The following is a 13,426-nucleotide window of genomic DNA, read 5'->3' as shown; positions in this document are numbered from 1 at the left end:
AACGGCACAGCACCTCCCCCTTCACAGGCCGCAGGAGCCTGTAGACCCTTTCAAAGGCCAAGGGCTGCCAGCGCACACGGGGAAAGGACAGCAGTTTCTGTTTCTGTCGGGAGGAGTCGGAAATGGAAGTTCTAGAGAAGAGCAGTTACATTTGCAGGCAAAGAAGGGGAAGGAGGGTGGCCAAGCCAGGCAGAGTTCCCGCGCATGCAGAGGCCTCGAGGCAGCACAGAAGCTCTGAAAAACCGGAGCCGGTTCCTGGGGACGGAGCTCAGGAGGAAGGAGCGCCCAGCACGGGGCTGGCGGAGGTTTGAGTGCCGTGAAATGACTCTGGACTCTACCCTGACTGCACAGGGATTGTTTTTGTTTTCCCAGATGAACCACATCAACAACTTCGCTTTATAAAAAAAGATCACTTTCTTTCTAAATGCAAAGTGTGTACCAGAGAGAGAAGACTGTAGGTCAGGGACAAATTTGGAAGCTCCTGCAGTAATTCAAATAAGCGGTACCCAGGCAGCACACACCAAGGCTGCTTCTGGCAGTAGGTCCTCAGCCTCGCAGGATGAGGCTTCCGGGAGGGAGTGTGGATGGGGCAGTGAGCCGCCCAGGTACAAGCAAAGCCAGGGCTTCCAACCTCAGAACCACAAGCCTCAGAGATCAGGGTTTCCACGGTGACCTCAATTGATGCCGACCCGCCCTCCTTCCTAGCTCTCCTCCGAGTGCCCCCCCCACCCCGTCACTGCGAACTTGGTCACTGCGAACTTGGACTTCACTCCTTTACTCCAGGGCCTCTCCTGGTTCCTCACTCACGGAAGCATACTTCCTTCCGGTTACACCGTACTGTTTGGTCCTGGGCTCCCATTACCCAAGTCCCCCACCCCTCTGGCACTGTATCTCCTGACACCTTGTGGCCCCTCCAGCACCATGGTTCCATATTCCCACCTATAGGCAGACAGCATGGGGGTGGGGCTGACCATGAACCCCAGGGACTGATGCTGGAACAGAAAAACAACGTGGGTACTGATTTCACATATTACTAGTATTAAATCATGTTTCAAAACTAAAGTGTGGGGAACAATTTCTTCACCCATCCATGGAACCCCAAAGCCTGGGGCTAAGCCCCAGATTCCGTCTGTATGCCTGTGGGCACATAGCAGTGCGGTACCATGACAGGGCCACAGGCTGCAGGCGCCAACAGTGTATCCGAATCTCAGCTCTGCCACTTACCAGCTAGGTCACCTTGAACAAATCACTCACCCTCTGCAGGTTTGCTGTCAGGCGCCAGTGTACATGCAGGGGGCCAATCACACAGACCCAGACCCACATGCATTCATCTGAAAGTTAGTTTTTCCTCTGCCTGCCCACTCTTAGTTTTCTGTCATTTAAACACACAATGGTTTTTATTGATCACTCCCAAAATCTGAAGGATCATAATAAATAAGGACTCCATCTTTCTTCCTCTGCCCAATCTTAGAAGGAAACCACAAAAAAAGACAAACCATTGTCTAAGATACTTAACGTTTGTCCAATGACAGGAATGGGGTGTGGGGGTGGAAACTGCCCAGTAGGAAGCGGAAGAAGATTTTCCAGCTATTTAAAGTACAACCCGCGTAGGTTTACATTGGACAAGCTCAGCCGCTGGTGACTCACTTGAATGGGGAGGGTCTTAGAATGAAACTTCCATTCTTTTGTACAAGTTCTGAGTTTTCCAGGATATGAGACACGCCCTCCACAGGGCAGTTCCCTCAGGCTCACAGCGAATAGTCACCATCCCACGTCCTTATCTTCATTTTAAAGCTGGAGGGGAAATATCTGTCTTACCTTTCACACTGATTTCTCTGTGATATGTTTCCTAAGTGACTATTTCTTTTAACAAAAACAGATTAACACCTACCTTGAAAAAAATATGTAAAATGAGACAAAACTATAAAACGCTTCTAGCTTCTCCATTTGTCCAGATTTATACCTCTTTGTATGACCCACCATGCTGGCATGATGCTGCTTTACACATAGCAGGCATTCTCAGTAAACAATCACTCAACATAAGTTTTTCCCTCAGTGTGTCATAGGATATGCCTTTGTAATCACCACTAAGAAAAACAAAAATATGCAGCAAGTAAACTCTTAGAGGAATGTGCTACCTGCTACCAGGAGACATATATTTAAGGATAGAAAGTGGAAAAAAAATTTCCCCCAAATACTGCTTTATTCTCCTCAGGGAGGTGGCATTCAACAACCAGGCCGAAGTACCCCAAAGTGATGTCTCCACCCAAATTTCTATATAATACAACTTCATCTACCTGTTGTAAATGCTAACTGAGATGCTTAAACCAGTCACCTCAGAGTTTTTCATACCTAACTGTAGCAGGGAGAAATTAAGCATTTGGAGATCCTACTTCTCTCGGTTGCTTTGAAGGCCCCCAAAGTGATTTGATGACTTAAGACAATGTGAGCAGTTTTGCAAAAATGCAATTATTCAAACAAACATACACCTGGAGTTATCAGTAGACAACCATCATCAAACAGTCAGACTCAGGTAAGCCTGTGCTCCCGAGGGCAGTGGGATTGGGCCACGGAAAGAGCCACGCTGGTCACATCTATCAGACCGAGCTCCAGGATTCGGCCTCAGTTTTCTTTGTGCCTCTTCCTACAGCTCCTAAAACTACTCTAATCCACTGTATTAGTTCAGGCTGCCATAAGGAAATACCATAGACTGGGTGGCTTAAACAACAGGAATTTGTTTTCTCACAGTGCTGGAGGCCGGGGGCCTGATCAGTGTCCCGCAGATGAGTTGCTGGAAGAGTCCTCTTCCTGGCTTATTGATGGCCACATCCCACTGTGCCCTCCAGGGCCTTTCTCAGGGGGAGGCGTGTGGTGAGAGCACGCAAGCTCTCTTGGGTCTCTTCTTAAAAGAACACTAATCCTATCCAATCAGAGCCCCACCCTTACGACCTCATTTAACCTCAATGACCTCCTTGCTCCAAACACAGCCATGCTGGGTAGGGTAAGAGCTTCAGCATAGGACGTTTGGGGGTGACAAACATTCAGTGTGCAACACCCATGAACACGCAATGTTTCCCCATAACTGCAAAATAAAACCTCTTGAAGTGGTTCCCTCTCTACCTTGATAAGTTTCTCCTGCATAAATTATCCCAAGGACATACAATCTCACAGGACAGAGTTTACAGAACAATGGGAGGTGAGCAGTGACACCAACATCCCTCTTCTAAATGAACACTTTATGGAGAGAACGGCATTTTTACCTTAGATGAATCCATTTGAAGCTCTTTTTCAAAGAAGGATTTTTCAAAGACTTATACCCCAAGGCCGTCCAAAAGCTTCACTGTTGCTGCTGGAGAGTGAGGGGAGTAGCGGACACCAGTAATCAAGCCAGTACAGCAAAGAAAGCACTCTGAAACTTTGGAACAGAGTACTCCCTGGACATAAATGACACTAAATTCAGGCATTCCAGACTCAGCTTCTGCCAGTGTAACCTCTAATCCCGAGAGCGAACTCTATATAGGAAATAATGCTCAGCTTATTAAAGAGTTTATAGATTTATGATTATAAAAAAAGAAATTCATGCTAATTTTGGAAATTAAAAAGAAGGAAAAATAGTAATAAAAATGTCACCTCTCAACTGTTACAACTGGCTGTAAGAACTCTGCAACATGTAATTATTTGTCCCAATTCTTCACTTTTCATTAATATTTTCCCATTTTAAAACTCATTACCATAATGTTTACATCATTTATACATAACATTTCCTCTTCTAAAGTGGGGCCAAGAACATAAATATTTGGTCTTCTGAATCAACTTCTATAAAGTACAGATGGATGGACATATTAAGTGAAATGTAGAGTGCAATTCACATAAACGTAATTCTCCTGAAAAACACAAATGGAGGAAGAAGCAAACTTCTAGTGGGTGCTGAATACTGTAGGAATACTCCTATCTTATTGTTAGGGCTTGTCATTCAGATTTCCGCGGAACAAACCTCTAAGATTTCTCCTCTCTTCATTCTTTCTAGAACTGCCAAAGCGTGGTTTGGATTTCCGTGATTCTGAGAGCCCGGCTAACCCCTGAGCCTGCTCTCAAGGAAGCTCCAGACTCTTCAAACGACATGAGACCATCAGGAGAAAAGCCAGCAGGTCCTCTCCTCACCCCAGGACGGTGACAACTGATTTATCCACAATCAAGGCTGGGCTAGTTCTAGTTGCCGCATATACATGCGTGTGTATGTCCCCACACATGTTCCGCTGTGGTCACCCCAACAGACAGGAGTCTTCCATTTTGGAAAAAAAAAAAAAAGAAAAGACATAGAACCAAATCTCCACATTTCAGCGTACAGATTTCAGGGAGACATGTTTAGGTGAACACCCAGTTAATAGTCTCATAAAGTAGAACAATAACCGGATTGGTTTACGAAAATGCTTCCCAACTTGGGGGAAGAGTGGTTATCAAATTCAAGGAAGACTTGCAAATTTCACATCCAAACTTCTCCTTTTGGGGACGCCCCCAGGGCACCCGAAGGGGGTGGAGGACAAACACACTTGTGACACTGGTAGTTTCCCAAAGCCTCCCATGTGAATGTCATGCTCTCCCCTCCTGCTCCAGAGCTAAGACACAGCCATGTTAGCTCATTACGAAGTGACAGGTGCCTGTCTCCAGACTTCGTAGCCCTCCCGCGTCAGTAGGGATGCAGATGTGGTCACCGCCTGATGCAGCCTGGGTTCTGAACCCCCCTGCATGCTGTGGATGGGGCTGAAACAAAGGAGTGGCTTCCGCCCCACTTATAGGTCTTCCTTCAAAGGCTGGCTGATGTGCACAGCTCCACGCCAGGTTCCCCGGCATGTACCATGGTGCTTGGCGACTCAGGAGATCATCTCTTCTCGCACCACTTCTTCGTCCGTCACTGACAGACTGAAAGCAAAACCACAATATCCAGCATGCTTTGCTACTGTGGCACTTCAAGGGTGCCCAGGAAACAATTTTGAAGACCACACAGTACACTTCTCAAAGACAAAGTGACGTCCTCTATGGACTCCTTTCTACCCACAAAACCACCTACCTTCCTGTCCCAGTTGTTTCTGGAAGTGGTCAACTCTCAACAGAAATACAAAGATGGTGGGGAGAGAAAAAGACCATAGAGACCTCAGGCAGTAAAGGACAGGAGCTAAATGTATTGATCTGGCCTCTAAGCTGGTGACAGTGGGGAGGGGAAATGGGTCGCCCTTCTCAGGTCACTGAGGTCACCGAAGCTGCTATGCTTAATGAAGGTGGAACTGGCTTCCTTAATCCAGTTCCACCTAATGTGGGGAAATTCCTTGGAATTTTGTCAGTGAGCCATTTATCAGACTTAAGTTTTAATATTATCAACCTTTGCCTCTTTGTGTGAATTTATTGGTATTTCAATGGGAAGTGATAACAGGCCACATTGGGCTTTCCCTAATGCCATCTTACGCTGAAATTCCTTACTTCAAATCACACATTTTTCAGGAGTGCAACTGTATAACTGTAACAGTTCTAAAATTTACTCTGTGGTTCCTAAGAGATATTACATATTTTACACACAGACACACACACACAATGTCTGTACGTACAAATATACCACTTTGGCTATCTGAGCATATATATTTATATGCTGTTTGAGGGACAAATAAATCTTGTTTATTGAAATGTTACTTGTGCGTTCTGCTTTTCAACATCCGGTTGGGGAAATCTCGCAAACATGCACAATCTGGCATGAGATATTTGCCTGGAAGAGAACTGTCACAGAAATAGAAATAACTAATGCCTTAGCCAGGCAACGCACTAATGTGAAGCAAGAAAGTATCATAAAATTTAGTTCCCTACCCACTCTACATGGACATATAAGTAAGCTCATATTTCTTACTTAGAATCCCCTGTACCCATATTAATAAAGTGCTCCAAGATGACTGCTCTTTGGGAATTTAGGGCCTCTCACTTTAAATGGACAAGCAGACTACATAATCAAAGTCAATACAATGAATAAGGTCTTATCTAGGTTGATCACTTTAGTCATCACACATAAAACAAATGATTCCCTAATCGTACTCATGAATCCAGAACCTTTCTCCTTGGCTGGCTCCAGACTGACTCCCTACTAGATAGATATCGCCACCTGAACATCTGACAGGTATGGCAAACGCTAGGTGATCAAATAAGTCTTCATCTTACACCAAAAACCCGCCCTGCCTATAAAAATGCCTCTTTTGTTGAACTGCGTCTGCATTCACCCAGTTGTTCGAGCTCCTTCCTTTGCCTATCTCCTCACATCCAATTACCAAGCCCTGTTATGGTTACAGCCATAAGAGGTTGAGTTTCCTTGAGTTTAATGTCTTTCTGCCACATACACTCTCAGCATAAAGTCACTATGCTAGCAACGTGGACATGCCGTATCCAAGACCAGTCTGAAACTGGAGTCTCCCAAAGAGAGCTGGGTATAGGAAAAGCGCAAGTGCCTTGAAATTTTTATAATCTCCTTTGTAGTAGCTACCGTACAGCCTCTGGGGAAGAAACCAAGGCTAGGAAGGACAGGCAGCATTTCTGTGTTACTGTGGGGACCTAGTGAAAGAATCAGCACTTAGGAGAATGACCAAAAGAGGGAAACCTGTTCATAGGCCGTTCCCACGGGAGGCCAGACCCAAGCCATCAGCTGCCACCGTGGTGCTGTCTGCACAGCCCTTCAGTGGCACTTTCCTTGGGGATGTAAATCACTCCTTTCCTTCCTACTTAAAGTTTAGAATCTTGTGTCGGGCTCTAAATGCCACAAACAGTTCCAGGCAGCACATCATGACTTAGCCGCACATGTTATCTGGAGAATCATAGTATCACAAATAGGAAACACTGTAAGTCACTGCTGGCTAAGAAAAGGAAAGCAGCTAAAAGGAAAGATACACTGCCTCCTAACTCTCCCACACAGGTTGCCATTAAAGTACTCTTCTGAAGGAAATGGCAGCTAAAGATCCTGTATAAATACCTCTTCCCCTAGAACAGATGGGGCATTAAAAAAAAATAAGATTCCTACTAGGCAGACAGGAATACTTCTGAGGACTCAGGGATCCCAGGACTACAGCACTTCATTTGAAAAACGACACTGTGACCTTCACGTCAGCTAGTTTTGAGTTTTGCTTTGGGACGGCTCCCTGGGTTTTTTTGCACAGATCAATCCAGCATATAGTCTCCCTCTAAGCTGAACCAGGCTCACACAAGACAAACACCTGGTCAGGGTTGACAGGTGCAGTTTGCAGCTCAGGTGAGACTCACAGGCTCACATGGGAATGCTGGCGTAAATGCCTGCTGAACAAATGAATGCAGAAATATATCTGCCATGGGCTTAACTTTCTCTGTGACTAATGCCCACCACTTTAAGGGAGGGAAGAAAGGTAGGGCAGATGCAGGCGTGCAGGAGGCAGACAGTGATCATGTGGAAATTTGTGAGGGGGCGATCGAGAGCGCTTTAGTCACTGCCCATGGAGTTCCAACTGGAGAGAGAATCAAACAGATTGAAAAAGTGAGCAACCAGCACTCGGTTTTGGCATCTTGCCAGGTAGCTTTTGCTTACCTCTGAGCTTAGTTAAAAACTAGGTGCAACATGTCACAGCAAAAGCGTCTTTCTCCTACCAATCTCTACTCTATGGGGGAGTTCTTCTGACCAAAAGATGCTTTTGTTTGGAAGAGTTCTACAGATTTAGGACTGGGAAGGACACTGAACATCATCTCACCCAGAGGCTGGGACCAGGAGGGTTAAGTGATTTACCTAAGCTCACACAGTTGGCAGTAGTGACTTGACTGGGAGCAAGCGCTAGCCAGAACCTTCAAAGATAAAATACGACCATTGGTGTGCCTACTAACGGGTTTTACCAAGATAGGGCTCCCTATTTCTCAGGACTATAAGTTTGTCACTGTACCTTTCCAGTTCCTGAGAATCGGAACACTTAGGCGTATGAATAAGTTTGCATTGTTTTAAGACCATCTGGCAATTAAATGGAGGAGATAGTACCCGCACATCAGGTTTGAGATGAAATTTCCATCTCTGATACGAGTAATTTTATCCATGTTTATAGTATGTTGCTTGAAATTAAAACATAAAATATGTAAAGATACATAATTATCTCATATATAACTGGTGGTAGATAAGAAGTATCATTGTAGAAATATACAATTTGTGTTCAGGTGTTACAATACAAAGACTGATTTATTTCAAAGAATGAGGAAACAGAATTACTGCTACACCTGATATCGGCCACACATTTGTGCCCATAAAATATCTTTACTTTAGTATTTATAAAAACTAGATGAGAAAAGCACATACACTAACCAAGCTTTAAAAAAAAGAAAAGTTGCAGCATAGGTAGCTACAAATAGTTCTCTCCATGCTGAGAAATAAAGTCCACGCATAAGTATCCTAGCAAAATTTTCACCACACACGCACACTGAACAGATGGATTCTAAAAAACAACTAAACATTCCCATGCTCAAAAATTAAATTTCTGTATGTGTGATATTGTATAAGTGAGCACAGCAGACCTCTCTCTGCTCTCACCTCTCATCTCACTCAACCTCCTTTTCCCCAAATATGTGCTCACCATTCCACCTCCTACTCTGCAACCAACCCACAGCCACCCAAAGAAACCGAGGTGTCTGCTGCAGCCCGAAACACTTAACTGATAATATCCGGTTTGCCATTCCAGGAAATCCCAGAGTGTGTTCCTCTCTGCCCATAGCTTGTAAAGAAAGGCCAGAGCAAAGCTAATCAATACCAGCTCCCCAGCTGTGACCTGGCACGGAACGAAATCAAGAAAATAAGTCCCATCCATAATCTGTATAATTTAACACTCGGAAGAAAGCAGCATCTGGGATCTGCTCCAAGCAGGACGGCGTCGCTGGATGGGTGGGTGCTTCCTACACTGAGTGTTTAAACCAGGTGAGGAGGGGACGCTCCAGTTCCTCTCCAGTAGAGCAAAGGCAACGTCTTCTCCTCGCAAGGGTTAACCTACCACCTAAAAAGGTGAGCGTGAGGAGAGGGCAAATGATAACCAACACCTACTCCCTGCCAGTAGAGTGCCTGGCAAAGGTTCCCCCTTACACTTTGAAGAGAGGAAAAGCTGGAACCCCTTCCCCAAGGTGGGTCCAGAACAAACTATTGTCGTGCTAACCAGTCACGATCCAGAATGGAAGCTAATGTCCAATAAGGGGATGACTATTGAATCATACAGTCCTGGGTGGGCTCTAAATCCTATACCCAAGCGAAGCTGCAAAAAGAAAAAAAAAAAATCCCCTGTGACTATGACGCCTGAAAAAAGCTTTCCAGATTTTTTAAATTACAGGTAAATGAATTGAGAGAACATGTAGGTATTTACCTACATATCATCTAAATCACTAATCTGTACCCAATTTTTTTTTTTAAAAAAGTACGCCAATGGGCAGGACGGGGCATTGTAACAAATGAAGATTGTTAGTAAAATCCATAATGCTTTCTGAGAGGTTATAATTGCGTTTGGCGGCTGCAGGCTCGTCAGGGAGCCTGGCTTCCTAATAGTCACAGCCCTAAAAGGGGTAACTGTCAAGGGGCGACCCAGCTGAAATCAAACAACAAAAACGGGAACTGTACTCGGCCTGCAGTGGGAGGAGGGCAGGGAAGGGAAGCCTCGCGTATACATCAGTCAACATTAATGTCCTTTGTTGTTCACCTTTGCACAGAACAGCGAGCGCTACCCTGGTCCTTCTCCTCGCAACGCCCGCGTCACGGTCATCCCTTCCTAAAAGCGGCGTCCCTGCCTGGAAGACTCAGGCTTCCCGAGACCCCTCCCCAGGATCGCTTCACAGCTGTCGTCCGTCACCACCCCCACGGCGCTCGCCCCGGGCCGGAGGGTGGCCCAAAGCAAAAAAAAAAAAAAAAAAAGCAAAACAACAACAACAAAAAGCAGTGCAGAAATGCCCGTTCCCCTCCAAAGAGCAAGCAGCAGAGCTGCGCAGATGTTGAAATGTGCCGGTGCCCCCGCCCCTCCACGCGCCCCAGCACCCGGGCCGGGAGGGAGCAGGGCGGCCCCGGCCCGGCTCCGGCCGTCAGGGCGGCTCTTTGGAGCCCCGGCCACATTCCGCTCTCCGGGAACGTTGACGGCAGGCTGTGCGCCCCCCTTCCGTTTTGGGGGTGCTCTCTCCGCGCGGCCGCTGTGCTCTCGCTCTCCACCCCGGGAAATCGCAGCAGCGCACTGCCGCCGTCGGGGGACAAGGGGAAGGAAGAGCAGGAACGCCGTTCACCTCCTCTTCCAACTTGACACACACACACGCCCGCCCGGTCGCCGCTCCAAACTCCGCAGGCAGCGCCCGCCGCCGGCGCTGCGGGAGCCGAACCCCGAGTGCCGGCAGGGAGGAGGGCGCGGACCCCGGCGCGCACCCCTCTGCCCGGGGCCGGCTCGCAAAGCCCGACCCCGCGGCGCGTTGCAAGGAGCAGGCATTTCCAGCCGGGCAGAGCGAGAGGAGCCCGGCTACAAGGACGCGAAATGCGCACCCGCTCCGGCCGCCGCGGAATAAAAGTTGGCCCCGCTGAGACTCACCCACGCCGTATTTCTCGTGGTCCGTAGGTATCCACATGGCTAACGAGGGTCCCGGGTCCTCGGGCTTTGTAATCCCCGCGCCCCTGCCCCGGATCACAACAATGCACAGCTGCCGAGTAGCGGCTGCAGCGCCGGAGCCCCGCGGCTCCGCGCGGGCTGCGGGCGCTGGGCAGGGTCTGCGTTGCAGGCTCCGGAGCCCAGCGCTGACACCGCGCGGCCCAGGCTGCGCCGCCCGCCACTCTGCTGGCGGCGGCTGCTCACAGTCCTCTGAGACGCTCCCAAGGACCCGGCGGCGCAGTCATTGTTCTGATTCACTGAACTAAGCGAACACGCCGGGGCACTCTCGGCGCACCCCCGCCCGCCGGAGCCTCTTCCAGCCCTCCCTGCCCAGGGCCCCCGGGGCACACTGGGATTTGTAGTTCTGGGCCTTGCCATCCCGGAAGGGGGCGTGGCATTAGCTGTTAGGGGCGGGGATTAGAAGCTGCTCGCCACGTCCTATTGGTGCTGAGCGTGACAGGACGACGGGGGCGTGGCGGAAACACCGCGTTGAAGGGGAGTTCGCCTCCAGTCGCGTTCAGATTGGTTCATGTCCGCACCGCCCCACCCCGCCCCTCGGCCCTCCCTTTTCTACTCTGCAGCCTAATGGCTGCTCCCTTGACCCAGGGGGCTGCTACCCGACGGGAGGAGGACGTCGATGGTCAACGTCGCGGAGCCAGGGTTGTCAGTAATGAAGGTGAGTACAGTGCCCCCGAGATGCGGGAGGGCTGTTGTCATTGTCTCCGACCCGGAGTGCAGCCGGCCCCCGCGCGGACCTCAGAAGCCTACGCGCTCTGAGGCCACATGGGCGTGAGGGCGCCCGGGCGGGCCCAGCGGTACCGGCTGGGTCGGAAGCGGCTACTCGGTGGGGGCCGTCGGGGAGGGAAGAGAAAACGGGACGGGTGGCCTTGTCGGCAGCCGGGGACGTTCCCTGGGCGTGTGTCCTCCGTGTGCAGCTCCGGACTTGGCGTTCGCGGCAGAGCGGGTGGGGTCGAGTCAGGTTCGCGCGTGTGTGATCGCGACTCTGGGGTTAGCACCTGATCTTCCTCGCCGGTACCCCGCCCCCGCCCGGGGTTGCTAGGTTTGGCCGGGGGGGGGGGGGGGGTGTTGCTCTGGCTTCGGGCGCATTTCCACTTGCAGACTGGTCACTGCTGTTCACGACAGATGCGCCCGGTTGCGGGCTCGAGCGGCCTCCCTAGGCGTCCGTCGGCCGCCCAGGTGTGCTTCAGGGTGGACTGTGGAGCCTGGGAAATCTTGCCCGGCCAGGTCTATAGAGAAAGAAGAAAGCAAGTGGTAACTGCGCTGGTGACTTCACATAAAATTGGAAGATGGTTATGAAAATCACAGCTGCTTTGGCTCTACTTGACTTTCAAGATGCCCTCTGATCCACTGTAAAGATCGGACTCCAAACTTTGAAAGCTGCAGGGGAATTGTCTTTAGGATTCCTAGCTCCATTCTTTTACCTGGAGGCTAGCCCGCCCGACCCACACCCTTTTTTTCTTCCCTTTTCTTTTTTTTTTTTTTTTTTTTTTTTTTTTTTTTTTCCTGTTAGATAATTTAGCAGAGCAAGTTGTCTTTTTCTGATGGACATAGTTTGGGGTTTAAATTTGGTTCTCGGTCCTTGTTGAGGATTTTTTGTTTGTTTGTTGGTTTTGGTTTGGTTTCTTTCCTTCTTATTGCTTTCACAGTCTTAAGTTTTTATCTGAGCAGCTCAGAGATAAAATGTAATTTCTTCCCACTTCGCATCAATGGAACCACCTGTCCCTGAAATTATTTCAGTACCTCTACCAAAGAAACCTTTGGTAAGCTCCTGAGTTAAATATTGTGATACCCACCCCCTACACACCATTGTAATAGCCATGAGCGGGTGGGGTCGAGTCAGGTTCGATAGCCTACACAGCCTACAATAGCCTACACAGTTGGCTATTAAGCCGATAATAACAAACAGTCTATTAAAGTTTTCCAGATTATCCACAAGTTCCAAAGGGCTACCAGTTTAAAATCTGAAGATGGAAACTTGGATGAATTTATCTCACAGATTAACTCACAAAAAGAAAATAGGATCTGCTTTTCAAAAACATTGAAGAACAATTCAAAAATCATTAGTTATTTTAAAATTATAAAAATTGTCATTATAAACACTTCCAACCGTTCAGAAGCATGTAAGGTAAAAAATGAACATTCGTCCACCACATCTCCCACTCCCACACAAGCATTAAGGGTTTGGTGTGTGTTCTTTGTGACATTCCTGTGACACACATCTGTACGCTTTTGAGTTTGTAAAAATAAAATGGATCATTTCCATGTACGATCAAAGATCCGTAATCTTCTTTCCCAATGACTTCTTGTAGACACTCTACCATATCCGTACATTTGTTGCTCCCTTCTTTTTAAGGACTGCACCTACTGTGCCCCATAATATGGATGTACCATACTTTAACCATTCCCCTAGTAGGGACCATACAGTGTGGCTTTTGTCTTTCAGTAATGAGGCAGTAGCTTTATATACATATACTTGGCCACTGGATGTTTATTTCCTGAGCATCATTAATCGAGGACCAGTGTTTACATTAAATGACTAGTGGATACAATTGAGTAACTGGTAGAAACCTTAATCTTAGGTTCCAATTTGTTTTCAACAGAGGTATTGGGCAGCAGTGAATTTGCAGTATCTGTCACAGAAAGTCCTCCCCCTGGCTCAGAACCACCGAGTGTTCTCACTGATTTGTAGCCATCACTGGGAGAGCTTGATGATTGATGCTTATGTCATTCTTATAAGGGACACTTATCACTAAAAATCCCCTTAATAA

The 13,426-nt window shown here is 48.0% G+C and overlaps 2 protein-coding genes across 4 annotated transcripts in view; one reads left to right on the top strand and one right to left on the bottom strand.

The window, feature by feature from the left end:
* DOCK4 (dedicator of cytokinesis 4) overlaps positions 1 to 10,965 on the bottom strand; it is a 364,936-nt gene extending 353,971 nt beyond the window's left edge. For 2 of the 3 annotated variants that reach the window (XM_088797651.1, XM_088797653.1), the window contains exon 1: positions 10,581 to 10,903. In XM_088797651.1, the coding sequence (XP_088653777.1) occupies positions 10,581 to 10,617 (37 nt within the window). In that variant the 5' untranslated portion in view covers positions 10,618 to 10,903. Of the gene's footprint in view, positions 1 to 10,580 lie in introns of all 3 variants that reach the window. The other variant, XM_088797652.1, reaches the window with a different exon arrangement.
* Positions 10,966 to 11,155: 190 nt separating this feature from the next.
* ZNF277 (zinc finger protein 277) overlaps positions 11,156 to 13,426 on the top strand; it is an 81,576-nt gene continuing 79,305 nt past the window's right edge. Inside the window, exon 1 of the mRNA XM_019726346.3 lies at positions 11,156 to 11,313. Within this exon, the coding sequence (XP_019581905.3) occupies positions 11,223 to 11,313 (91 nt within the window). The 5' untranslated portion in view covers positions 11,156 to 11,222. The remainder of the gene's footprint in view (positions 11,314 to 13,426) is intronic.

The sequence above is a fragment of the Rhinolophus sinicus genome, chromosome 4 (genome assembly GCF_057876585.1).
Source record: "Rhinolophus sinicus isolate RSI-liver-muscle chromosome 4, RSI-T2T, whole genome shotgun sequence".
Lineage (NCBI taxonomy): Eukaryota > Metazoa > Chordata > Mammalia > Chiroptera > Rhinolophidae > Rhinolophus > Rhinolophus sinicus.
The sequence above is the reverse complement of the archived record's forward strand: the minus strand, read 5'-3'. Positions and strand labels throughout refer to the sequence as shown.